At 43.0% G+C, this 18,440-nt stretch overlaps 1 protein-coding gene across 1 annotated transcript; it reads left to right on the top strand.

Moving 5' to 3' along the window:
- The first annotated feature begins 3,409 nt into the window (after positions 1-3,409).
- Positions 3,410-13,827, top strand: LOC119801632 (transmembrane protein 184C). Its single transcript, XM_042054195.1, is given in 9 exon segments — positions 3,410-3,445; positions 3,507-3,712; positions 4,456-4,530; positions 6,456-6,549; positions 9,069-9,181; positions 11,855-11,954; positions 12,367-12,538; positions 13,022-13,056; positions 13,058-13,827. Coding segments are annotated over 9 exon segments (1,107 nt in total). The 3' UTR covers positions 13,334-13,827.
- The last annotated feature ends 4,613 nt before the right edge of the window (positions 13,828-18,440 follow it).

Raw genomic sequence — 18,440 nt, 5'->3', positions numbered from 1 at the left:
GTGAAGATGGCTCAGCAGGTAACGCAATAGCCAGGCAAGCCTGACCGAGTTCGCCCTCTATAGCCAACATGAATGATGTCTATGGCAAGAGGAAGGTAGACACATAGTTGCCAGAAGCTTGCCAGCCGTCTGGCCTGCCATATGCAGCACAGCAAAGGAAACAAGAGACACCCTGGCTCACAAGGTGGAAGGAGAGCTGATTTTCCAGAGCTGTTCTCTGACCTGCACACATGCACTCACACATGCATACCTGTGCCCACACCTGCACACCTGTACCCACACCTGCACTCACATGTGCACACCTGTGCCCACACCTGCACTCACACACGTGAAAGCACATGTTTATGAACTGAGTGCCTACAATAGGAATTTATATTTTCACAGTCCTGAAAACCATTTTGGAGTCAGATATCATGGGGGCCAGAGGGGTTGCTCTCTGGGGAGGGTGCTCTCGGGTCACAGGTGGCCATGCTTTTGCTGAATCCTCAGGTTGTAGACCGATCTCATTTTGCGATCACCAGCCCTATGAGACTATGACCTCATTTTACCTAAGTCACTTCCCATCAGCCTTCTGCCCAAATATGACCGTTGGCATTCGAGGTTAGGTTTCAACCTCTGAAAGGGGAGCACACCTAGGTACTCCCCTAGGTGTACTCCTAGGTATGGTCAGACTTCAGTGTCCGCAGATAAAGAGTGCTTTAGATCAAGGACGCAGAGAGACTCTGTAGGGCCCTGAGAAATGAAAGCACAATGGGCAGAGAAGACTGAGGTTACAAAGGCTTTGTTTTGTGTTTGAGGTTAGAGGTATTAGCTAGAGCATATCCTCAAGAGCGCTCTCATTCATTCTGTAACTATGATTTTATTTAACCCTCTGAGAAATGCCGAGTACAGGAGATTCCCTCTGTGGACGAGGACACTGAGGCAGAGAGAAGTGCCCATGGCGCTGCCGTGCTGTGGCACGTGACTGCAGCGGTGGCTGTGGTGGCTCGTTTTTCCTGTCGCGTGGTTTATGACTGCTCGACATGGAACTTTCCTCCTAGCAGCACTCTGAGGACACTTGGTCTGCATCAGTCCTTGGCACACAGGAGCTGGTCCTCTACTCAGACATGATCGCAGTGGGCAAGGATAGTATGCGAATGTTTTGTTTTGTTCGAGGAGGGTTCTTTTGGTTGTCCTGGAGCCTCCCAAGTCTTTGAGACTAAAGGTGTGTGCTCTCACACTCCTCTAACTCCAGGTCCAAGGACTCTAGCGCCCTCTTCTGGCCGCAGCAAATGCCCACACATGCACACCCACAAAGACACAAACATATTAGAATTTTTAAAAAGTAAATCTTTTAAAAAAATTGTCACTAATTATTTTGGAAATGCCAAGCAGGATTAGAAATCAAATGAAAACACAAGAAATAAAAATATTGATCTTTATAGTTTTAATATCAGAATTTTTTGTTTTTCAAGGTTGGAATACACACTAAATCATGGTTTATTGCTGGTATCTTTCTGCTGCTGACAATCCCTGTGTCCCTCTGGGGGATTCTGCAGCACTTAGTGCATTACACGCAACCAGAACTTCAGAAACCTATTATAAGGTCAAATCTTAATATATTTGCTACTACTAGTGTTGACTGACATAATTCATAAACATGATATTAAATGTTATTTTATGGTTTACTTTCAATAGGATTCTTTGGATGGTCCCAATATACAGTATGGATGCGTAAGTATATTTTATTGTATTAAGAATTCCTGGGCTGGAGAGATGGCTCCTCTCTCTCTCTCTCTCTCTCTCTCTCTCTCTCTCTCTCTCTCTCTCTCTCTCTCTCTCTCTCTATTTTTGAGATAGGGTCTCACTTTATCTCTGGCTGTCCTGGAACTCACTCTGGAGACCAGGTTGACCCTGAACTTACAGAGGGCTCCCAGTCTTTTGACAGAGGTTCCTGTCTCCCCCAGTCCTACAGCTGTTCAGTCCCAAAGAAACACACAGAACTACATTAATTATGAACTGGTTGGCCTATTATCTCGGGCTTCTTATTAACTAATTCTTATATCTTACATTAGCTCGTAATTCTTGTCTGTGTTAGCCACATGGCCCAGTACCTTCTATCAGTGAGGCAATTTCATCTTGTTTCCTCTGCAGCTGAGTGAGGACTGCAGCCTGAATCTTTCCTCTTCCCAGAATTCTCCTGTTCTCGTCGCCCCACTTATACTTCCTGCTTTATTAAAATACAATTGACAGGGTACAGACCATTGTCCCACAGCACCAATCTGTCTCCCTAGTGCTTGGATTAAAGGCATATACCACTGCAACTGGCTAAGCTCACTTTTTTTTAATGTTGGCAAAGATGATAATGTAATAAAAAATGAAGCTGTTTCAAATATTTTTAATGTGTAGCTCTTTTCCTACGATTGTCTTTTTTTAAAAAAAAAATATTTATTTATTTATTATGTATACAATATTCTGTCTGTTTATATTCCTGAAGGCCAGAAGAGGGCACCAGACCTCATTACAGATGGTTGTCAGCCACCGTGTGGTTGGTGGGAATTGAACTCAGGACCTGTGGAAGAGCAAGCAATGCTCTTATCCGCTGAGCCATCTCTCCAGCCCCTCCTATGATTGTCTTAAAGACATTTGTAGGCATGTTGCAGGGACGCATCTCTCACCACCACTCCTTAACATATGCTTGGAATTTTAATAATAGTGACAGCCCTGGAGGTTGAGGAGATAGGGGTACAGATAAGAGAACCTCCATGAGTTCAAGACCAGCCTGGTCTGTATAGTGAGTTCCAGAGTGCAGACCTGGGGTCAGGGGCTATTTTACATGATTCTGCTCCAGGGTTGGCTGAACCCATAGATGCAGGTTCTCAAGGATCACTATCATGCTTTTCCATGATTAAGTATTTTATTTGTCACCTCACCCCCCAAAAGAGGAGAAAAAGGAAAGGACAAAAGACTTTCACAGTGGATGTAACTATTGGTGGTTAGTTATAAAGAAAATGGCTTTAGCCAGGTGTGGTATTGCGTACCTTTAATCCCATCCCTCAGGTGGAACTCTGTGAGTTGGAGGCCAGCCTGGTCTACCTAGTGAGTTCCAGAATATCCAGGTTACATAGACCCTGTCTGAAAAAAAAAAACAAGAAAGACACACACAAATGTCTTCAGGAGCATTTTCTGTGATCATTTTTTCCCTTAATTTCAGATAATTTGAGAACGCAGTTAATTAACCTTTCTTTTTATATACCTATTTACCCCAAGCACTTACCATTTTTTTTTTAGCTGTGTTGAAGCTGCTTGTTGCACATCAAGGCATGTGTTACAGGGTTTAGGATGCAGCTCAGTGATGGAATGCACCCTTGCATTCCCTGACCTCGTCTCCAAGTAAATCCATTCTGGATTATGTAAGTTTGCAGCAAACATGGGACACGATTTCCAGGCTCTAGAGTTAGCTTCTGTGAGTGGGGTGAATTCACATTGTGTCGGCGACAGGTCTTTAACGTCTTGTTTTCTCGTAGTGGTTGACTTTGAAATTTCCCAAAATTGCCATCTACGTGGACACCTTGAGGGAGTGCTATGAAGCTTACGTCATTTATAACTTCATGATATTCCTTAACAACTACCTAACAATCAGATTCCCCAACGTGATGCTACACCTGGAAGCTAAAGATCAGCAACAGCTTCTCTGTCCTCTGTGCTGCTGTCCACCCTGGGCTATGGGAGAGTAAGTATGTATGTCTTTAGTGAGCCTCCGTGTGGGCTTTCAGTATCAATCAGCTGTTTTTACTGTTGTTTTGTTTTCTTTTTATGTTGCGAGTGATCACTCCGGTAGAAAAGTTCATCAGTGTATTATAGGAGAAAACCTTAGAAAACATTTAGTCAGCATCCTTTTTACAGCTGGGAATAGGAGCCTCCGTGACCTTATGTGTGATCACACAGCTGGGACAAAATGACTGACAGGAGCAACGAAGGAACAGAGTTTGTGGGGCCAGTCCATTGTGGTGGGAAGGCACGTGACCGGTGCACCTGCTGTCAGGAGGCCGAGGAAAGCCGGAGCTCAGCTCACCGCCACCTCTGTGCAGTCCAGGCCACAGCCTGGAGAATATGCTGCCACCCTTGGTGGCTCCCTTGTCCCAGGAAATCTTTCTGGGAACACATTCTTACATATGCACAGGTACACAGTTGATCTGTGCCTCAGTTTCTCTCCTGGAGTGTGTGTGTTAGACGTTTCACTGTCGCTTCTAGCAAAAAAACGTCTGAGATAATCGGGTCTATTTGGACCATGATGAGCTCATTGGGTCCTGTTGATCTGGGGTATGTCATGGCAAGAGTGGGAAACGGAAAGACCAAGGTCCCAGTACTTTCTACTCCTGCTGTTCTGCGCTTTGTAAGTGACTTCAATTTGGAGGCTTTGAGATGCTCTGATGCCACTGAATAGTTGAGCTTTGGTGTTCTCTTCTCTTGCAGAATACTGCTTTTTCGGTGCAAACTAGGAGTGTTGCAGTACACTGTGGTCAGACCGATCACCACTGTGACGGCGTTGTAAGTGTGACCTTTCTGGAGCTGGTTTTTTTTTAATCTTCTTGATACATGCCAGGGAATATAGCTCAGTTAATAAGAGTGTTTGCTTTGTATGCACAAAGCCTTGAGTTTAATTTCATAGAAACCAAGTGTAGTGATTCATGGCAAATAATCCTCGCACTTGGAGGTAGAGTCAGGAGAATTGAGAGTTCAAGGTCAGACTGAGCCCTGTCTTAAAAAATAATTTATGTTCTTAAATGGGAATAAAAACAAGTAGAAAATCAATATTGATTAATAATGCAAATCATATATAAAAGCTGGATTCTATTACAGTGAACAATGCAAGAATTGTCACAAGATTTACATTCTTTTGAGAGCAGGCTGTAAAACACAAAAAATAAAATCTCCTTTGGGTTAACCAAACAGGTTTATTTTCTACCTTTTTAAGAGTTATTAGGAACTGGGCGGTGGTGGCACACACCTTTAATCCCAGCACTTGGGAGACAGAGGCAGGAGAATCTCAGTGAGTTCAAGCCAGTCTGGTCTACAGAGTGTTTGAGGACAGCCAGGGCCACACAGAGAAACCCTGTCTCAAAAAAAAAAAGTTTTATTAGGAGCACTGTGTCTTTTGTTACAAGGAGCAGGGACCCCATGTTTGTCCCAGCCACCCTGCTAATTTACACCTGAAATAACCACACAGAAACTATTAATGAAAACTGCTTGGCCATTAGCTCTAACTTCTTATTGGCTAACTCTTACATATTAATTTAACCCATCTCCATTAATCTGTGTATCGCCACGTGGCAGTGGCTTACTGGAGATTCTGATCAGCATCCATCTTAGGCGGAGGATCCATGGCTTCTCTCTGGCTCTGCTTTCTTCCTCCCAGCATTCAGTTCTGTTTTCTCCATCTACCTAAGTTGCACCCTATCAACTAGGCCAAGGCATTTTCTTTATTCGTTAACCAATGAAAGCAGCACACAACACACAAACAGAAGGAACTCCTACACCAGTCTTTTACTGGTGCCACCTTTCATCCCAGCACTGAGGAGGCAGAGGGAAGCAGCTCTCTATGAGTTTGGCCAGCATGGTCTACACAGACCGAGTCTCAAACACAGACAAAAACCATTTGATATCAAAACATGAAGCATAATCAAGCTACCTCGGAAACGTTCTCTAAAAATATCCAAAGTGTCAATTTATATGATTCCTCTCTTAGACCTCAAAGTTCTACAGCTCACAAAGTAAAGACAGCCACGCTGAAACAAACCAGGTCAGCTCTTTATTCTACCCTCGAGCTGGAGCAGTTTATGGCTTATGCTTTGTTTGTTTGCTGCTTAGAAACCAGACGAGCACATAACCCAGTACTTGTGCTAAAAATTACTTTCGAGGTGAGGGGTGGGGGGACTGGGTCTGCAGATACGCATCTGCCAGGTAGTTTACAGGGAAAAGGTGAGCTGGAGTCAATGTTTATCCATCACGCTTTACAAAATCAGGCCTTGTCTTTTGAAGTTAGTGATGATTCTGTAGTTTAATGATGCTGAGTTTGTCATTCCTTTAAGGTAGAAGGAATAATCATATCATACACATCTAGAAGAATGTTTCTCTGTCCGTGACGAGAGTCAAGAGATGATCCATAACGCTGCTGAATTAAGTGGTCTCAGAAATCTAAGTAGTGCTGCCATCATACCTCCCCTGTGTGTTCAGGGCTGAGAGCACACAGTGGTTAAGAGCACCCCGTACTCCTGCAGAGGACTCGGGTTCAGTAAAATCTAGGGCCAGCGTGGCCAGCACCCTTTTCTGCCCTCCAAAGGCTCTGCACACACATTGTGCACAGGTCTGCATACAGTAGAACATTCATATACATAAAATAAGTCTCTAAAGGAGACATATTAAGATATGGGTTTGCTTGATTGGTCATAACGTTGATTTTTGCCATTTTTAAGGATATGTGAGATTGTTGGTGTCTACGATGAAGGGAACTTTAGTTTCTCCAATGCTTGGACTTACTTGGTCATATTAAACAACCTGTCACAATTGGTAAGTAAATCATCATTCCTCGTAGCTATACTAAGTTAGTTCTGTGCTGAGTGTTATCAGGCACTTTTCTTGAGAAAAATATTACCTTTTCATTTGTACACGGAAAAGTACAGTAATATATTCATGAATGATTTGGTGATTACATGCACACCTGTTTGCTCTTGTTACTGCACAGCTGTGGGTAAAAGCATTGTGTGCTTCTAAATGAACAGAACACAACACAGCCTGTTCAGTTGGAGGGAAAGTCTAATTGGTGCAAAAGGAAGGATTCACCGGGTGGTGGTGATACACTCCTTTAATCCCAGCATAAAGGCAAATCTCTGAGACCTGCTGGGTCTGGTCTACAGAGTGAGTTCCAGGACAGCCAGAGCTACACAAAGAAACCCTGTCTCCAAAAAAAAAAAAAAAAGAAAGAGAGAAAGAAAGAAAGAAAGAAAGAAAAGAAAAGACAGAAAAAGAAAGAACTCAATTGTCTGATCTGTATTTAAAATTAAAGGAAAATAAAGACTGAAGTGTTTTTTTTGTTTTTTGTTTGTTTTGATTTTTCTCTGTGTAACAGTTCTTCTAGCTGTCCTGGAACTTGCTTTGTAGACCAGGCTGGCCTCAAACTCAGAGATCTGCCTCTCTCCACCTCCCAAGTGCTGGAATTAAAGGCGTGCACCACCACTACCCGCCAAGACTGAAGTTTAAAAAAAATGGGTGCTGGTCTAGGAACTCAAGGGCTGTAAGGAGTGTCTTTGGGTGGTGGTGCTTCCTACAGTGTAGTAACTGAAATACAGTGGCCCACACACAGTGTTGGAAGTTTATAATGGTTCCGGGCATGGCAGCGCATGCCTTCAATCCCAGAAGGTGGGAGGCAGGGGCAGGCGGATGTGAGTATGAGGCCAGCGTGGTCTACAAAGTGAGTTCCAGGACAGCCAGTGCTACACAGAGAAACCCTGTCCCCAAACAATTTTTAATGGAAATAAATGTGGTATGTCTCCAGAGATTTCCCTCATGTTTGACTTTGTGACCTGTAGTCCTTTTTCTGGAAATGTAGTCTAAAGAAATGGTTAGGAGTGCTTTTGCCTTCTGCGATGTAATACCCATGATAAGAAAGGACTGGAAACGCTCTTCATTGGATGGGCATAGTGTGTTCTTCCCATTGGCATTTAGATAGATATTCAAACACACAAAAGTTAGCTACTTTTAGTTGCAAACAATATTGGGGAACAAAATTTTCTTTTAGTTCATGACAGATGTTAGAAAATTGCGTTGTGACTGGTGGAATATGGGGTGTTTGCCTAGCACACATAGCCCCGGGTGTGATCCCAGCCTAAGAGGGTAACAGTTCCTATGTACAGAGAAATGGCTCAGTGCCGACAGTCAGTTTGTTTTGGTTTTTGTTGTTGCTGTTGCTTTTGAGTTTTTGAGACTGGGTTTCCCCATAGTTTTGGAGCCTGTTGTGAAACTTGGTCTGTAGACCAAGCTGGTCTCGCCGAGGTCCACCTGCCTCTGCCTCCTGAGTGCTGGTATTAAAGGTGTGCACCACCACCGCTAGGCCCTCAATTTCTTTTTTTGGTTTTTTGTTTTTAACAGTACTGGAGCTAGAACCCAGGGCCTGTGAGTGTAGGACACACACCTTGCTTTGCCCTGACTCCACTGCAAGGATCTGAAGAAGAATCCTTACTGCTTTCCTATCCTGGAGTAGTTTAAGTGAGCATAAAGTGTCTTAGCATTTAAATTGGGAAAGTAAGCTTTCAGAGATGCTTCTTGCTGTTGAAGTCCTGTTTGGTTACTAGAACTGACTCTAACGTCATGAACATTTATTCTAAGAAGTCAGGCTAGGGACTAGAGAGATGGCTCAGAGGTTAAGAGCATTGCCTGCTCTTCCAAAGATCCTGAGTTAAATTCCCAGCAACCACTTGGTGGCTCACAACTATCTGAAATGAGATCTGATGTCTTCTTCTGGCCTGCAGGCAGACACACAGACAGAATATTGTATACATAATAAATAAATAAATATTTAAAAAAAAAAAAGAAGTCAGGCCAGCTGGACTAACAGACTGCTCTCAAGGAAATTTGTATGATGTAGATTTCATGGTCACAATTTTTTTGAAACTGTACTTATTTAATGTGTTGATTTATAAACTGTGTGTGTTGTGTAAATGTTACACAAGATACTAGCTAATAATAATTGAGTTTTTATAAAAGTGATGGTAATTTGTGTTTAAAAGCTTAACAGGTATGTTTTCCTTCTCTTTTGACTGAAGGAAATCTTTTCTTCTGTTCATGTCATTTGTTTATTGCTTGAGTTACAGTATGTGAATACTTAGAAACATGTTCAGGAAAAATGGTACATATGTCTTGAGAAATTTCACATGTATACCTCTGCAGTAACGTATTAAAGTCACTAAAACATTGACTAATCAGCCTTAAGATCCACCTGGAAGGTTCCTCTAGAGCAGGCTCTGGTTTCGGCTTTAATAGTCAACCCTGTCTTCCTACTGCAGAGTGAGGAATGTTGCTTTTGTTTCTAGTTTGCCGTGTACTGCCTCTGGCTGTTTTACAATGTTCTGAAAGAAGAGCTCAGCCCTATAAAACCTGTTGGCAAATTTCTTTGTGTCAAACTGGTAGTCTTTGTCTCATTCTGGTAAGTATTGCGTGCTCTTAAATATTCTTTCTTTATAAATGCCAATAAAACTGTTGTTTAAGGGATTTTTTTTCCAGTAATGTAAAGACAATGCCAGACTCAGTGGTGCCTACCTGTGGTCCCAGCCCTTGGGAAACTGAGGCAGGACCACCAGTTCAAGGCCAGCCTGAACTGGGCAATCGTCCTTGGGCTGGAGAGGCTCAGCAGTTAGAGTTTGCTGCATATCCAGAGGACCGTAGTTTGTCCCAGCAGCCATGTATGGCGACTCACAACCTAATGTCACTCTAGTTCAACGGCCCTGAAGCCCTCTTCTGACCTCTGTGACACATGCACATACTTGCACAGTCTCAGTGTCTCTCTCTCTCTCTTTCTCTCTCTCTCTCACACACACACACATACACACACACACAGACACACGTGCGCGCATGCACATAGCATTTTTTTTTTTTTAAAAAAAAACCATCCGTTTAGCTTTTGTAAGATTTACAAAAACAGAGCTGGAAAGATGGCTCAGCGGATAAGAGCCCTTGCTATTCTTTTGAAGGATCTGGGTTTAGTTCCCAACACCAACAAAGTTAGTGGTCACAACCCTCTGCAATTTCAGATCCAGGTGATTCTAATGCCCTCTTCTGGTATCTGCAGATACTCTACTTGTATACACATATGCAGGCAAAACTCACACAAAACTAAATATTAGAAAATAGTTTTTAAAAGTATTTTTAAAACACAATCTTAGTCATGTGTGGTGGTATATACCTGTAGTCCTAACACTCAGGGGAAACCAAAAGAATCTCACATTGAGTTTGATGACAGTCTGCTCTCTATGGCAAGTTGTAGATTAGCCTATGCCACGGTATGCGATCTTGTATCTAAACAATCAAAGAAGTAGTCAGATGGCCACTATGACATTTAAAAGATGAAGATAATTTGAGATAGCCTAACTATTTTGATACCATTGTTAAAATTATAGTTCTGCTGGGTGTGGTAGTGTACCCTTTAATCCCAGCACTCCCCGGGGAGGCAGAAGCCAGTGGTTCTCTATGAGTTCAAGGCTAGCAGGTTCTACATAGCAAGTGTGAAGCCAGTCAGAGGTACATAGTGTGACCCTGTCTCAAAATGAATAAAATAAATTGCTTAAAATTATGGTTGTCCTGAATAAAACAGTATCAGTTTAGGAGAAGACATTTAATGGCGTGGGGAAATGTTTATCAGTGTGTGTCCTTTAAAACACAAGGTAGGATTGGAGATACATTTGAGTGTCCGCATAGTGTATACAAGGCCCTACTGTCTGTCCTCGGTGTCACAAAGCAAACAAACCTAGACATGGTGCTAGATTAGTAACAGGCTAGGTAATAAGAGTTACATAGACAAATCTATCCAGTTTAGCAGTTCAGTAAGGGGAAAAGAGAAAAAAATTCATGGAATTGCACTGCCAGAGCAGTGATTAGCATCTGAGGACACACATCATGTGCAGTCTTCTACAGACGTAATTTATGCTAGAAAAACTGGGACTCAACAGTATTCTAATTCAGATAACCGGTAAGCTGGCAGGATAGCTCAGCAGGGAAAGGCCCTTGCTGTGCACACCAAAGAACTGAGATTGATCCCCAGCACCCTTGTAAAAGCAGAAGTAGAGAACCCAGCTGCCCCCAGAGACCCTGCCACACTGATCATAAAGGGAGGGGGATGAGACAGAGTAGTAGAGCTGCGGCATGGGTCAGCAGGAAAAGAGGCTTGCCATTGCCAACGTGACGAGGGGAGTTCCACCCAAGAGCACACAGTAGAGGGAAAGAAATGGCGCCAGCGGTTGTCCTCCGATCTCACATACACGGCTGAAAATAAATAGTAATTTTTTGATCCTGGTAATTATCCAGGTATGATGGCATGTGCCTTTAATCTCAGCACTTGGGAGGCAAAAGTGGCCAGATCTTGTGTTCAAGGCCAGGTTGGTCAACATAGCAAGTTCTAGAACAACCAGAGTTACATAGAAAGACCCTGTATCTAATTAAATAAATAATAAAGTCCTAGTAGGCACATGTAAATACACTGTTAGAACTCAGAATCTAATTATTTGTACCTGGTTTCAAAACAAAAAAAAAAAAGATATATAAATCAAATGATGAAGTTCTGAGAATACTTAATGAAATTCATCTTATAAAGCTAATACATTTGTAAGGCAAGGTGCATATATTTAATGTAAACACAATTTGTTTGGGAGTATGTCCCGAAGGCAGGATAGTTTGGAGTCCTAGGATACACTGAAGCCTTAACTGTTGCGTATTTTAATCTTTGTGTATATGTTATGTATGTGTTTATTGTGAGTGGGAACATGCCCATGTCATGTGCGCGTGTGGAGATGAGGAGCTTTGGGTGTCCGTGTCTTGCACTGAGGTGAGGGTCTCTTAATTGTTCACTGTACACACATAAGGCTTGCTGGCCTGCGGTCTTCCCCAGACTGTGTGTCTCACCTCTCAGCTCCCCTCAGGAACGCTGGTTTACGTGTGTGTGCTACATGCCAGCCTTACCTGGGTTCTGTGCTTCTCACTTAGGACCTTCCTCACACTTGTACAACAAGTGCTTTGCCTACTGAGCCACCTCCCTAGCCCCTAATTGCATAAAACAGCTGGTCATTTCATGATTTAGATTTGACATTTACCTCTTCTTGACATCCAGGCAAGCAGTGCTTATAGCTTTGTTGGTTAAGGTTGGTGTAATTTCAGAAAAGAGCACGAGGGAATGGCAAAGTGCCGAAGCTGTGGCCACAGGCCTGCAGGTAAGTAGGGCTGTCTCTGAACTCAGGGGGTGTTACTGTTTAAGCTATTTAATGCAGTGATGCCCAGAACCTGCCAATGTGTAAACAGTGGGCAAGACTGTTAGCTTACTCTGTAGTGAGGAGCGAGAACCCGAGAGAAACGGCCCATAGGGACTGATTGGTACTGATTTTATTCCTGGTCCGCTTATGTCTGCATGGCTCCTTTCAGTGCTTGTGTAATGCCTTGAGAAATTCTTGAGTGAGGGAAAGCACAAGAGACGCAAATCTTGCTTGTCATGTTATGAAGCGGGGAAAAATGTTGAAAAAGGAATATAATCTGGATTATAGTTCAAATAAGTAACTTTGAAAAGTTAGCACTTTGAAAAATTAGATCGAAGCCCAAAGATGTCTGATATTTGTGTGGCTGTTGTAGGATTTCCTAGTCTGTATTGAGATGTTCTTTGCGGCCATTGCCCATCATTACTCCTTCTCCTATAAACCCTACGTGCAAGAGGCAGAGGAAGGCTCGTGCTTCGACTCCTTCCTCGCCATGTGGGATGTGTCAGATATCAGAGATGATATTTCTGAACAAGTGAGACGTGTCGGTAAGTAACAGCTGTTTAATTTGTGTTAGTGTAAGTGTGTATATTGGGAAGGTAGGTTTGTGTGTGTGCACGTGGGGTCAGAGTTGAACCTCAGGTGTGGTCCCTCAGGATGTTCAGCTTGGGTTTTGGAACAGGGTCTCTCGCTGTCCTGGGGCTCACAGATTCAGCTAGGATGGCTGACCAGAGAGCCCCAGGGATCCTATCTCTGCCTTGCTAGCACGGGGCCTACAAACATGCCCAGCTCTGTACCCGTGCTGAGGATCGAACTCAGGTCCTCATGCTTGTGTGGTACCCTGACACTAATCTGTAAGATAAGGTCATTTACTCTAGTAACTTAAGAAATGAGAAAATATGGAAAGCAGTGCCATTACAGGCTCTTCAGATTTGGGGAAGACAAAGGGGGGAGGGGAAGGGAGTGGTTAGAGAATTATGTTTACAATACTAAAAATAACTTTTGGCTATTAATTTTATATAGTCTTATAGGGAGAACAATGCGAGGTTATCCCCCCAATAAAATGTTTCCCCGAAGACCCAGAGCATACTGAACACACAAGTCTGCTCTCCTCATCGCCACGTGACGCAGGTTCTCCAGGTTCAAAGTCATCCTCACCCCTGGGCCAGTATCAGGGCTTTGGACACACAATTATCCCCCCCAATGCAGCTGCTGCATCCAAGCTGTGTGAAGTCATGATTGACATCCCAGAAGAGCAGGGCCCTCCTGACGATGCAGGCCAATATCCAGACCTGGAAGACAGTTTCTTCACAGGACACGCTCTCTGCAGACCAGCTGTCTGAAGACGCCATGAATGACATCCCAGATGAGCAGAAGAAGCTCCTTGACACAGCAGACTCCTAGAGAGCTGCCACAGTTCAGAATATTGGACAATTTCAAAGATAGGCAAAGCCAGATGTAACTACTATATAATATACACATATATAATATTAATACATATATGTTAGTATATATATTTGTATATGTTTTATATATCACAAATAATGTTTAAATTTCCTAGGCTTTGGCTTTCTTAAACTGTTAAGGTATCATATATTCAAACAGTAGGTAACAACTTCAGCTGAGTGCTCTTGCATTTCTCAAGAGGATGGACATTTGAAAAAAAAAATCAAACTATCAGTGCTTCTTACCACTGCATGAATGAAATGCTCTGGACTGAAAATGTAAATATAAAATTCAGATTAATTTAATTTAATCATAATCATGTGCCACTTAAGTTTACATAATTATACTACAATTACATGTCTTTCAATAAATCTAGTACTGTTTTCTGAAACTCTTACATGTCTTACTTTTTTAGTCTTTTTTGTTTTATTTTGTTTCTTTTTTTTCTTATTGAGACAGGGTTTCTTTATGTATTCCTGGCGCTCTTGGAACTCCCTCTGTAGACCTCTATAAGGTCAGGTTGTAGGTAAGCCTGTAGGGCATTTTCTTAATTAGTGGTTGATGTGAGAGGGACCAGCATATTGTGGATGAGGCTACCCCTACCCTGGTGGTCCTGGCTGCTCTGAGAAACCAGACTGAGTAAGCCACAAGGCTCAAGCCAGTAAGCAGCACTCCTCCATGGCCTCTGCATCAGCTCCAAGCTATCTCCACGGTGCTGTGATTACAGATGCTGCCCCCACTTCCCACCTCCGCTTCCACCTCCACGGTGCCGCCATTACAGATGCTGCCCCTACTTCCAGTTTGTTCCCTCTCAGAGCCTGCACTCTTTGTTTTATGTTGATCCTGGATCTTAAATTTAAGATCCTGTATATGAACTTACAGAGACTGTGGCAGCATGCCAAGACTTCCATAGGTTCAAGCCAGCTGTGGTCCTGTACTGGGAAGGGACGTGGACACAGACTCCCACCCATAACCAAGAATGTTGGAAACCCCACCGTCAGCCCACTTTCAGTAACCTAGTGACAGCAGGACACGTCACAAGAGCATTTACACCGTCACCACGGGTTGTGCACCCTCCCTGTGTGCACATCCTATATCCTCTTACAAAAAGCAAGTGCTTGTCTCCCTGCCCTCTTTCTCTCCTGCCCTCTCTCAGAGGCGGTGTCTGCATCCCCCCGCTGCACTCTCGAGTGAGATCTGCTGCGTGGTGTGATCTATTGTGGCCTACCTTGGCCCAGACCCACCAAAGGTGCTCTTGGGCCACTTAAATCATAACAAAGAATCTAGCTGCAGTCTATACAACTGCAGACAAAAGAAAAGTCAGTTTTCTGCAATGAAATGTTACTAGGTACATTGACCACATTCTACACTCAAGGGCAGGCTCTATGGGCTAACACAAAATAAACTCTTACGACATTTTATGGACTTTTTGTCTGTTTTTTTTTTTTTTTTGGCTTGTTTTGTCTTATTAGTTTTTGATTGTTTTGATTTTTATGATTTTTCTTCCCCCCCCCTCTTTCTTTCTTTCTTTCTTTCTTTCTTTCTTTCTTTCTTTCTTTCTTTCTTTCTTTCTTTCTTTCTTTCTTCCTGAGACAGGGTTTCTCTGTGTAGCTTTGGAGCTGTGCTGGAACTCGCTCTGTAGACCAAGCTGGCCTCGAAGTCACAGAAAGCTACCTGCCTCTGTCTCTGGAGAGTTGGGATTAAAGGCGTGCACCACCACTACTGGGCTGTAACTTTTTTCTTAAGAGAAAGAACAAAAAGTTGGGTAGTAGGGAGGTGGAGATGTGTTAGGTCCAGAAGAAACTCAGAACAAATGACTGAGGTGTCTATTAGCATATTGAAGTGGACACTGGCTGCCAGGTTCTCCCAGCATCTCCTAGCATTGCAAACACCAGTTACCGAGTCCTGGCACCTCTGGGCACTTCTCTCCCTGCCCCTACCTTAAACTTCTCCAGCCCCTGGGCTTTGCTTCCCATCACCCAGCTTTCCCTTCCTATATGACTTCAGCCATTTTGGTCACTCACTGTCTTGGTTCCCATTTTCTGGGCCTCTCTTGTCCCTTAAACTTGAGAATCTTGAGGAGAAAAGGCCAAGTCCATGATTGTCCCATTAAAGCAAGCTGTATTAGGGTACAACAAGGACTGGCCAGCCGGCTAGCTCACCCTGTCAGGATTTAAGAGCAGCCTCTGCCAGCCTCTTGAGGTCCTTTTTATAGGAGAGGTAAGGTATTCAGAGAAGCAAAAGAGTCAGGTGCTATACACTGTTAGAAAACCCCAGTGAAAAGGAAGGAAGAAGGGTAAGGATATACATCATTTGAATGGGGCACAAATATATTTAGTGTAGGTTGAAAAACATGATTTGCGGTTTACATCAGATCTAAGAAACAGGATTTTTTAAAGACAAGTTTCTTTTATTTTGTTTTTGTTTTGGGGTGTGTGTGTGTGTGTGTGTGTGTGTGTGTGTGTGTGTGTGTGCACTGTCTCTCCTGGAACTAGCTCTGTTTCCTTGAACTCAGAGATCTGACTGCCTCTGCCTCCCAAGTGCTGGGATTACCACCCCAGGCAGGAACTTGTTCTTAATTACAAACAGAAACCTAGGCGTGGCTATGTCCTCATTTCCATGTAGGGAGAATCTGGGGAGAGATGAGTGAGGGGAAAACATGATCAAAATATATTTTCTGAATTTTCTTTTTTTTTAAAAAAAAAAGGAAAAACACATTTTGTGTTCAAAACTAACTTCCTAAGTTTTTAATTGACTTCTTGAGTTTTCATTCACCATAATATAAGCTGGTATTTGTTTGGTTGGAGCTCTTGACTTGCTCCTGCATGATCTTGGAAGCCCCATTCCTCTCTCCTCTTCCTCTCTCTTCAAATCCAGTCTGCTCAGAGAGTCTCCAAAGAAAGGAAAAGCACCAAGGCCTAGTTCCACCTTCTTGGCAACTATTGTAGCTTCCTCCTCTGAAGTTGCTGGCCACCCAAGTCCCTACCTAAGTGCTCAGCTTTTGAGCACACTTGGCACAACCCCAGCTTGTGGAGACATTGTCATCACCTCTTGCCTACAATCTATAAAACTTTCCTGCCCTGGCTTGGGCCTGTGACCTCTCTGACCTGGATCTCTGAGACCAGAACTTGCTGGGAAGTTGCTTTGATCTCAATAAACCTATTGCCATACCTTTTCAGTTTGGCTTGATCTGGCTTACTGTACCAGCAGAGAAACTTATTATCTGTGGCAGAAACTTATTAGTATTTAAAAAAGAAAACAAAAAAATCCCACTGCAAAGCCAGGCAAGTTTTCCACCATTGAGCTATAGCCCCAGCCCCCCACTTCTGCCTCTTTCATTAGATGTACCTTGGGTTCAGTCATCTTCCACCTCTGTTACTATCTTCTACTTCATGTCTCTTGCCTTTTTATCTCATACTCAAGGTTATTTCTTCAGCTTTGTCTTCTTCTCCAATTGTGTTTAGTCTACCTCATGTCCTTAGAGTTTCTATAAGTTCCATTTAGAAAGCACTTCATTTATATGTTCCCAAAGTTTATTAATCTTATATTATATTTCTTTTGTCCTTTTATCCGACTCTATTCTTTATCTATACTTGACAGCCTTGCAGTGTGTATCTATTATCTAGTATTTCTTCTGTCAGAGCAGGTCCTCATGGATTTGGTGACTTCTAAATTCTGGGCTCAGGTAGGACTGTGCAGGTTGTAGTATCTGGTTCATGAATTTGAATCCTTTATCCACCACACACCATCAGTGTGAATTTCACTTCTCTGTCTTCAATTCCCAATTCATAAAATGCTGCCAGCATCATGAGGGGATTTGAAAACATCTTAGGCTACTTTGTATTGCTGAAAGAAAATACCTGAGTGTGGGTATCTGTATCGTATTGCATTTGATATAGTATTCTGGTGCCTGGAGGATTGAAAGACTATGGCTGTTGTGTTCTGGTGTTCCTGGATGTGTGACCAGGTGGCAGAGAACCACAAAGAGAACTGGTCATGTGTAGGATGAAGTTGTAATGTGGTCATATGAACCAGGCATGTATCATCAGTCTGGACTACGTGAGATCTTTCCCTAAAGCTAACTAAATTAATTATTTAAACAAACAGGCATATTAATAGTCTGTCTCTTGAATATTTGGGGGGTTGTATGTCTTTAGAGGTGTCTTTAGCCCAGGATAACATGAAGCTGAAGAAGGCTAATGAAGCAGTTTTCCTTGGAGCCTGTTTGGTTTTATGCTATGCATACATACCTGTAATAGTGCCCCTGGCAGTCTATTTCCTTCACCTGCGTGTGCTGTGCCCATGTACCCCTCTCCACCCCGGCAGCCTCAGAATCCTCAGTCCCCCAACTGCATCAGGCTCTACCGCTCCATCTCTGGACAGATGTGTTAGTTTCTACCCCAGTAATAATCAAATTTAGATAGCTCAAGTGTGTTCCCAACAGCTTGGGTGATTGGAAGAGCCAATCTGGCTTGAACTGGCTTTGGGTGCATGCACAGTAAGGCAAAATCATGTCCTTCAATAACGTTTTAGGGAGAACCCTTATTTACTATCTTGTGCCCATGCTTAGCTGGGTGTGCAAATGATTAAAATCAGACTTCCTAAGAGAAGGAACATGCACAGTAGAAAAATGAACTTGTAGCCTCCTCTATCATTTAAAAGAGGACCACCACAACCATGGCCCTTAGTAACCAGTCTCTTCTTTAGAGGCCATGAGAAAAGATCCTATACTGTAACCTGGGGCCCTTGAGAGCTAATATCAAGATCTTGTACATACAAGCCAAGGTATAAGGTCTTGTTAATCACCCTGGCTGGTCTGGTACCTGCTGTATATTACACAGCGTATTTCTAACATTTTTTTAAGTTGAAAAGCATTTTAATTAAAATATACCCCATTTTCCCCTTTCCTATGCTCCCTCCAATCCAAGATGTGTTCCCTTCCTCCAACTTCTCCTATGTTCCCTTCTTACTGCCTCTTAAATCAATGGCCTCTTTGTGATGATC

The sequence above is a fragment of the Arvicola amphibius genome, chromosome 15 (assembly GCF_903992535.2).
Source record: "Arvicola amphibius chromosome 15, mArvAmp1.2, whole genome shotgun sequence".
Taxonomy (NCBI): Eukaryota; Metazoa; Chordata; class Mammalia; order Rodentia; family Cricetidae; genus Arvicola; species Arvicola amphibius.
This window is presented reverse-complemented; position numbering and strand designations above follow the sequence as displayed.